This window comes from Hyalella azteca, unplaced genomic scaffold (assembly GCF_000764305.2).
Source record: "Hyalella azteca isolate HAZT.00-mixed unplaced genomic scaffold, Hazt_2.0.2 contig4574, whole genome shotgun sequence".
Classification (NCBI taxonomy): Eukaryota; Metazoa; Arthropoda; class Malacostraca; order Amphipoda; family Hyalellidae; genus Hyalella; species Hyalella azteca.
In genome coordinates, this window is record NW_025934787.1 from 29,530 (window position 1) to 38,748 (window position 9,219).

General features: G+C 40.8%; 1 protein-coding gene across 1 annotated transcript; it reads left to right on the forward strand.

Moving 5' to 3' along the window:
- The first annotated feature begins 1,094 nt into the window (after positions 1-1,094).
- Positions 1,095-6,348, forward strand: LOC108678891 (glycerate kinase). The gene is made up of 3 exons (XM_018167387.2): positions 1,095-3,056; positions 5,481-5,593; positions 6,171-6,348. The coding sequence occupies exons 1-3, from the start codon at positions 1,701-1,703 to the stop codon at positions 6,346-6,348; spliced, it is 1,647 nt and encodes a 548-aa protein (XP_018022876.1). The 5' UTR covers positions 1,095-1,700.
- Positions 6,349-9,219: the final 2,871 nt, after the last annotated feature.

Sequence of the window (9,219 nt, forward strand, 5' to 3'; positions counted from 1 at the left end):
GGAAGTAATGTTTTTACAGCAGCAGGTCCTTGCTTCCCAGATGCGCATGTAATCTAAATATTTTCTGATCCCAAAAATTTTCAGTCTTGCACTTGAATTTGTGTACCTATATATTGGTTGGGAAGCTATTATTCGCTGAGCAATTCGTCTCACGCTCTGTGTTGGTAAATCCCAATGGGATTTCCAAATCCCATTTCCCATCTGTGTTGGAAAATCCCGTCTACTCACGAAGCGAGTTGTCTCTTTTGTTGGAAAGTCCGTTGTTCGTGAAGGGAGTTGTCTCACGCTGTGTTGGAAAGCCCAATAGTCACGAATGGAGCCGTCTCACGCTGTGTTGGAAAGCCCAATAGTCACGAATCAAGCCGTCTCACGCTGTGTTGGAAAGCCCAATAGTCATGAATCGAGCCGTCTCCTGCTATGTTGGAAAGCCCAATAGTCATGAATCGAGCCGTCTCCTGCTATGTTGGAAAGCCCAATAGTCATGAATCGAGCCGTCTCACGCTGTGTTGGAAAGCCCAATACTCACGAATCGAGCCGTCTCACGTTGTGTGTTGAAAACTAAGTTCATCAGTCAATAAACAATTCGTCTCACGCTGTGTACTGGGAAGTTTTTCGGCCAGCGTGTCGCGTGCGGCTACACATTATATTTGACATGATGCCGTCTCGATTTTTTCGCTCAGTCTCTTGTAGTATCTGCGCCTAAAGGAACAAACTGCCTCACAGCCTGATTTTTTTATACGCTATCCATAGTCACTTTTTTCCCCTCATTTTTTATAACAATCGACCTGTTGCCGACATTTTCATAGTGTTTCCGTGAATTTCCGTCCCTTCTTTCATCATATATTTATAGTTGTTGATTAAATAAAAAACAAGCTGTATGGTTGCACTGGACTTTTTAGGCCAGCCAGTTGATATGGAATTGCAAATGCCAAGTCTAGACAACACGAACGCACTGACCAGTCGATCTACTTTTTAGCGCATCTTCTCATTTATGGAAAAAATGCACTATTGTGCTCGCCATGTCCGTCTGTCTGTCTGTCCGTCCGTCTGTCCGTGACCTCAAGTTTTCGTCGACGAGAAAATGCGCTCTCTATCACTCACTGCAGTGAGTACTGAGTTATATTTTTTATTGATAGGCTGTTCAAGGTCTTCAATAGCCGCATATAAAGTATGATATACTGCCGATTGCGTTCAAATAAGGTGTATGAATGTGATGCGTTTGTAACCACATCGCCTCGCATTAACTGCGACCAGAGCGAACTAACTGGATACTGAGATGTGCACCAACAGAAATGGAATGACTAATGAGCCTGTGCTGAATAAGGGACGAAGTTAGATTGCATATAATTGTGCCAAATGAAAAGAGTAGACATACAATTGGTATGGAAACATTAATCCTCCAACTCATTGATATAGTTAAAAGGATCTAATTGAATAAAGTTACAGATTTCTTCGTTTCTTTCATTAGCAGTACATCTTTACTAAATGCATGTCAATCTAAATGACAATTTTCGTGAGTTACGTTGATCGTTGAATTATATAGGAATGATTGTAGGTCTAATGTTGCCTCTGATTAGCACTGCTTATACCTGTTGATAAGTCATTTGATTGACTTCCATTTTGTATTCAGTTGTCACGGTTTTTAGTGTTAAGACTAAGGCTGTCAATTGAAATTGTACTTGATTTTTTTCGTTATAGCTATGTTTTACAGAAGTATCCCATGTTTTACTGTGATTGTACAGAAGTTTTTATCCATATCATCCATATCTTCTCGATCAACCATGAATGACGTCACGTCGCTTCTGACTGTTTTACGAAATGCGTACTTGGCGGGAGTTGCGTCGGTGTTGCCTGAAGCATTGGTTCCAAAACTTGTCAAGAGACTTGGCAATAATTTAAAGGTTGGCCAAACAGTGCACCCATTAAACAGCAACTGCTATATCATTGGTTTTGGAAAAGCTGTTATCAACATGGTAAAACCCGTTGAAGATATTCTACGCAACGCTGACGGTTCATCTCATTTGTTGGATGGAGTTATCAGTGTTCCTTATGGCATACAAAATACAATCAAAGACTGTAACCTACTCCCCGACAAATCTTCAAAAGTACGTGTTTATGAAGGTGCCAAGAATAATATGCCTGATGAACATGCCCTAACAGCCACTCGAGAAATAATTACTCTTGTGGAAGCCTTGAAAAGCAGTGATCTCATAATTGCACTTATTTCCGGAGGAGGTTCTGCTCTGCTAACCTTGCCTAAACCTCCCGTTACATTAGAAGAGAAACAAAATATTATTCAAACATTAAACCGCGCTGGAGCAGATATCACAGAATTGAACACTGTTCGTAAATTGCTCTCTGAGGTCAAAGGTGGAAATTTAGCACTCAAAACCAGAGCTCGAATAATTACATTGATCCTGTCTGATGTCATCAATAGCCCTTTGGGCATCATTGCAAGTGGCCCTACTGTACCGAACGAAGATACTAGGGAAGACTTAACAAAAATTTTCAGCAAGTATGATATTCAAATGCCGCCATCAGTCATGCAAGCCCTTAGTGACTATAAACCTTCGTGTACGGATGATTTCGGTCATGTTTCTAATTTCCTAATGGGTGACAATAACGTTGCTTTGGACGCTGCTCGGAAGAGTATTCAAACGTCTTTGGGTGAAGAATGTTGCACGGTGGTAGTTTCTTCCTCCTTGCGAGGTGAGGCTTCTTCCGTAGCTGAGACCATGGCAATGCTTTGCCACCTTATCCTTAAGGGATACGACAAGTGCGCACGGGAAAACTTAATTTCAACTCCTGAGTTTGACGAGGAAAAAATGTCGGTGGAAAAGCGCTTTGACTTCCAGGGCATTTCCTTTGCGCAACTAATAAGTTCTCTATTCGTGAGTGACGCTGACCAATTAATTTCCGACATTGGCAGCAGCATTGTTGCTAGGAAACCTTGCTGCTTGCTTTTCGGAGGAGAAACAACTGTGAGAGTCGTGGGCACTGGGATCGGCGGACGCAACCAAGAAATGGTGCTCGCAATGATGATTCATCTACATAAAGTGAGTTTATCAATATTTGCTTGCAAAGATTAATGGATCGTTATGTTTGTCCACAGAATCTGCCTCTTGTATTTAATAGCTCTCAAGTGTGGAAAATTTTATGAGATATGTATGTTTACCTTTCTCCGTTTTGGCAAAATATGTTGTCTCTGGATAACCGAAATCGTGGATGGTCAATTCTGTATTCCACCATGTCATGGAAAATTTATTATTAAATGTCGGTGTCTACATCTGGTTCCAGGATGTTTCATCCCACGTCCAGTAAAACTTAATCGACCTGCATTCTTTGATAAACACTGCGGTTAAGATGAATATTATGGTGCTACTATCTCACTCCGAACTTTAAGCTTGGGAGTAAGATATCTTTAATGCCATTCGAATAGTTAGTGACGAACGATTCGTACGACATTCAATTATTCATGTGACAATTTATATTTGTTTTTGATGCGCTCTCGAGCCATAATTCGGGGCCAAAGATGTCAATTGTTCACGATGATGTATCATTGACTCAACACATCATTGATGTTGGGGCTGTTGGGTTGTTGATGGATGATGATGATCAGGCTGCTTGACTACTAAAACCAAGCTGTATGGTTGCTGTGATTGTGATTGTGTATGGTTCCTTGTGCTGTGAACTCCATGTTGCTTCGACGTTCATTAATTTTTAAAATTGTATTGCCTTAAATTTCATCTTACAAATTATAATTCCATTTGTTCATTGTAATTCCATTTGCTCATTGATTTGCGAAATGTTGCCCCATTTTAACAAATAATACCATTTTCGACATTTGTCACTCCGTCGAACTGCAATGGCCATACTCGGTATATCACGCGTTCATATATCATTACGGTCGCATGTGAGTGCCAAGTAGGTAGAAAATCGTCCTTAACTCACCGATATTGTTATCATCTCTATTCACCCAAGCCTAATATAACCCTGCAGTGGTCGCGTGCAAAAGTTGACCAAATCGGTCATCTTTACGTTCGGTTTCGTTTCGGTCGACTTTCGAAGGGGTTAATACGCCCATTTGTAGGATTGTACGCCAGTATTAGGTATAACGATATAAGTAAGAACCTTGAAAATTTACAGCCGAGTCCAGTGGTTAAAATGAAAAGTTAAAATTTGTATAGGAAAATGCGTAAAATACTGGTGTCTGCAAAGCCTTTTTTTATGATCTGATGGTTACGTGTATTTATCATTTGATTAGTTCACCCTATAGGTTCGTCACAGCCGCTCACTCCAGCAATAAAAGCTGATATCGATCAGCTGCTTTGTGCGAAAGATGAGAAAAATGTCCAATTATCCACGTTGTCTGTAATGTCCTCATCATTGCAAGTTTCCGAACCTCGGGATCCATGATGTATTTTAGAGATCGTGGTCGTCATTTAGATATTGTAAACATTCGTTTGTCGTAACATTGGGTTCTGTACGAATAAATGTGTATCATGATTGCAAATTGTTCTGAGATCTGAAATACTGGTAGCTCTTGGCAGCTCGGTCGGTGTCCATTGTTTATTAAATTTCATGTGTCTGAAGGAAAGAAGGTGACAGCGCCGTAACATAATGGAACATGGTGCCTCAATTATTTTGTTGTAAGGCACCTCAAGTCTAAAACTAATTTCCCGACCTATTTGAAATTGAAGAAATAAGAGTCCTAAAATTTCACAGGATTATTTAGAAAGATTCCGGTAACCTTCAGGTGACAATCGTCATCACCGGCGTAAAATAACTATAAATACTTTACCGTAATATGCACCAGCTCAAATGAATCGTGTTGAACGAATTTTAACGATCACAGAAGAATGTAAATTATAATCCCTACTATACAAGCCCGGACGTGGGACATTTTTCTCCTGAACTCGAAGGATATTTTATATATAAGTTATTGTTGTGATTTCGGAACATAGCACGGGAATTTAATTTTTTTGCATTGCTTTCATTATTTTTATTTTTTAATGCTGATTTCAATAGATTCTTTCATAAGTTTGGCCAGCATGTTGAAGAGGCCTAAAAATAAAAACTTTTCATCCAATAATTGTCTATTATAAAAGAAATCGAGGGGACAGAGAGCCAAGAAACCTCACCGAAACGCCTCAATGTATCCGCAGTTGCAAAGCTAATAAGCTTCATTTCAAAACCATAAATTTGTTTGTTAAATTTTTAGGCGTAAACAAAAAGGCTCAAAACTGATGTTTCCACAAGAGGTTTTAAGAGTTTCGGTTTAAACCAATGACATGATCAATTGATCATCACTTAGAAGCTTTAATTATATATCCTGAATTTCTAATCGTCTATGGACTTCGCGTTCGAAACTTACAATGAAAATGTGGTGACTTAGCCTAATAATTTTTCAGTTATTAAGTTCTTGATTATTTCGTAATGTGATTAATATAATGATCTTAATTTATGTTGATGTATTGCAGGTGCTGCACGATGAACAACTATCAGGCCATGTGGCATTTGTGTCAGCTGGCACAGATGGCATCGATGGCCCAACAGATGCGGCAGGCGCGGGTACCTACTGGACTCCACAGGAGTGAGTAACGCCACGTCTTTGTTGACTGCATTTCTCGTACCTTTGAGGTTTACTTGCACCGTTCATGTGTGGTACTAAACCTGTTGTCTGGGCCATATTTTTTTAAAGTAATAATTACTATTTTTGGTAAGGCTTGTTTCAATTAGTATGATGTGCGTGTATTTAAATGTGTTGGCAGGTCTTACTTGTGTATGAGTTATGTAATGCAGGTAAAATGAGGACAGTCAACCCGGAGGGTAAATTATTCTTGTGTTTTTGCACGAAGAGTTTCTGACGGGACTTGTGCCTCAGTTGTAACGTTGTAAGGGGAATGTGGTTGTATTTGAATGCATTTGACGTCTCTAGTGTTTGTAGTGTTTGAAATACTTCATGTCTCTGAGAGTTTATTGCTTGTAACATTTATGCAATTGTGTAATAAATGCTTGAAGTGACACGTATGCAAGCTGTGTTGAAGAGCAGGAAGAACAATGTTGGATAATATTTTTAATAAGTAGTGGAGCTTGTAGAGCCTTCAACAGACGCGCTATGCTCCTTCATTATCACACTCCCAGTATTTACAAGTATTAATCTCGCGCAGATGCTCATACCGAGAAAGCCTCGCAGCCGGACTAAACCCTGAAGCCTTCTTGAGCAACAACGACTCGCACAACTTCTTCTGTCGTCTGGGGGGCGGTAAATACCTCATCCAGCCTGGCCACACGTCCACCAACGTCATGGACCTGCAGCTCCTATACATAGCGCCCCCGCCCCAGTAGCCCCAGTGTTAGCGCCCTCGCCCCAGTGTTAGCGCCCTCGCCCCAGTGTTAGCGCCCTCGCCCCAGTGTTAGCGCCCTCGCCCCAGCGTTAGCGCCCTAAGCGCCAAATGAGGGCCTGTGCCGCGATCATATTCTCCCTGATTGTCCCACTCTATACTCGTTGAAATTAATGTGTCTTATTGTCCAAATAGTGACTACATTCTGAGATAGCATTGATGCGCCCATTAGCCGGGCCGTAAAAGGTCCGAACGATCCGTACAAGCGCAAAATATGCATCGATTTTGGAACAAAGTCAAAATCATTCTTCTGAGTATAGTATCCGCAAGAGAATTTTATATTCCATTAGAAAATATACATTATGATTTAGCGTAAGAAGTTTTTACATTTTATTTTAGACGTCCTTTTTATGAGCCTTTAGAAGGAGTTTGGCAATTGAATGTTGTGAGAAATAACGGTAGTTTTGACTGACACTTCAAACTCAAGATGGCTGGAGCGATTTGCTAACACAACCCCATCTTGAGGAGCGCGTACCTTGTAATTATTGCATTCTATGCTATGATATTTTTCATAATTAATTGTCGGCACATAGATGAGAAGTGATGTACCGGTATCTAAACGCGTCAACAAGAGATTAGTTAACCTTCGCCACGGCGATTCTCTCCTCCTCCACGTGTGCTGTCTGTGCTATATATTCCACTGATTTATACTTTTTATTTCGATTATAGTTTATTAGTAGTTTATTAACCTGTTTACGTAATTTATTAACCTGTTTACCCGTGTTCACTTCTCGCTATTTTTTTTAATTTCCTCTTCCACTCGAATGTGTTTTAATTTGTTGCTGCTGACTGAGCCGTACAACGAAACTCCAGCAAATGGAAATTAATGCATTGCCAGTCTGACGTGGCTCTATTATATTACTTAATATGAATTAAATCGTTGAGGAAACCTCGCGCTTACTTTAGGAGTATAATTTCTTATTAAACATATTTTCTTATATATTTATGAAATTTGTAAACCATTACAATAGGTCTCTAATTGTAATAAATTTACCATATCTTTAGGAAATTTGGAAAATGACAGAATGGCCAAGTTTACTGTGTACATTGCTAATAATCTTCAATGGAGCGCAAGGCCAACGTTGTGAATCGTGTGCAGTTCGTTCATGTTTTTTTTAATGCCGAATCTTTGTTTTTACTGAAGTTATTAATCTAGATCAATAATGCCTAACAGATACATGTTGCTTATGTTATTGAGTAGTATATTCGTGTATATATAATATACATTTTGGCGGCAGCTTGGTTTTTGTTTAGTATTCCCCTGACTTAGCATATATCTTTGCAGATTTTTTTGTGCTTTTTTTGAGGGTCGATTAAGCAAAGATGCTTTCTGGGCGAAGGAAAACACGTGTTGATTTGCGCGGATATTCGTCTTATGTAAAAGATAGTCAATATAAAAAATTTTGACTTCAAGATTTAAATACTTGCAAAAAGTCGAAATTTAAATAAACATGTAGTCCGCTCGAACGGTTTGCAAAACTGCTCAGTAGAACGCTCTTGCATTAAAGTGACTTCTAACATCTAGAGAAGATTCATATGGTCCGCAATACGCGCCCGCTTTTGCCCGACCCGTAGCCCCTGAGGATGAGCGGCAACAGCGATTACCCAAAATTGTACCGGTGAAGCTTCGGCCCAGAAAGGCTCCTAACCGAGCCAAACGTAAAGTATCTATGGTGATAAATGCAGGTAATTGAACTAATCATAAAGTGAATAAGGATCTAGATTCACTATAATATATATTGCGTTTATATATTATATCGTAATTTAACCGGCGTGTTAATTGGCCGCGCGTTTCTTCAGCGGATAAGGCAGGGCGTCTACAAGGGCAGGACGTCGTGTCTGCGAGGAGGCCAAAAATCACGTGGATTAATGCTGGCACGGCGTTGTTACCGTCGCAGGAAACAACGCAGACGTCGGATATTAGGACATAATGACCCACACGTAGACGTAGCGGTGACTTTAGACATAAGTCACGGAGTTATGGGAAGATCGGGTTCCAAAGGCCGGATCCTTTGTGAATCAAGTCACTAAAAGTACAAGAATCGGCAACAGGCTATGGGCCTATTTCTTCAATGCCGACACTTCTATTCTAGTCTAAGTCAAATGCACCGCAGCTAATTAAAACTGACACTGTGATCGTACCTCGACCGTAGTCAGCCAGGGCTTCAAGTTAAACATAGACTTCATAGCACGTGAAGCAAAAGGGATGCCTGTCGGAGACCACCACTGCCCTGCTTCGAATGGACTATCATGATCCCTTCCCTGAAGAACATAGCCTACAACACTTCTTGACTGTAACATTATTAGCCGCACGCCACCAGACAGATAACATCCTTTGAATTAGACCAATCAGCCCACAGGAAAATAAGCCTGACGTCATATGGCCCAGTGTCGTCTGCCAATATGCGAAAAAAATTTACACCACCCGGATGGAGCGCGCCGGAGCCGTCCGTATCTGTCCCGTGTGCCCAATCAGCCTACGGTCGGACGGCCACGCGTCGTACGACGATAAATTTTGGAACATAACTATGCTATCTGGAACCTAACCCCAGATGCTGCGAGCTAAAAGTTACGTAATTTAGGGAAGCTGTAGAAGTCGCTCGTCGAAGGACGATAGATTTTGGAACAGAACTATGCTTTCTGAAACCTAACCCCCAATGCTGTGAGCTCAAAGTGACGGTCTGGTGGTGCACAGCAGGATGCACGCAGTTCCACTGACGACCTGGGCTGGTTGGTCACAGTCCGTTGTCCGCAAGTTACAGTTCGAGCTAAATTCAGGATATGAAGTGATGATTCGATGCACCGTTCAGTGGTG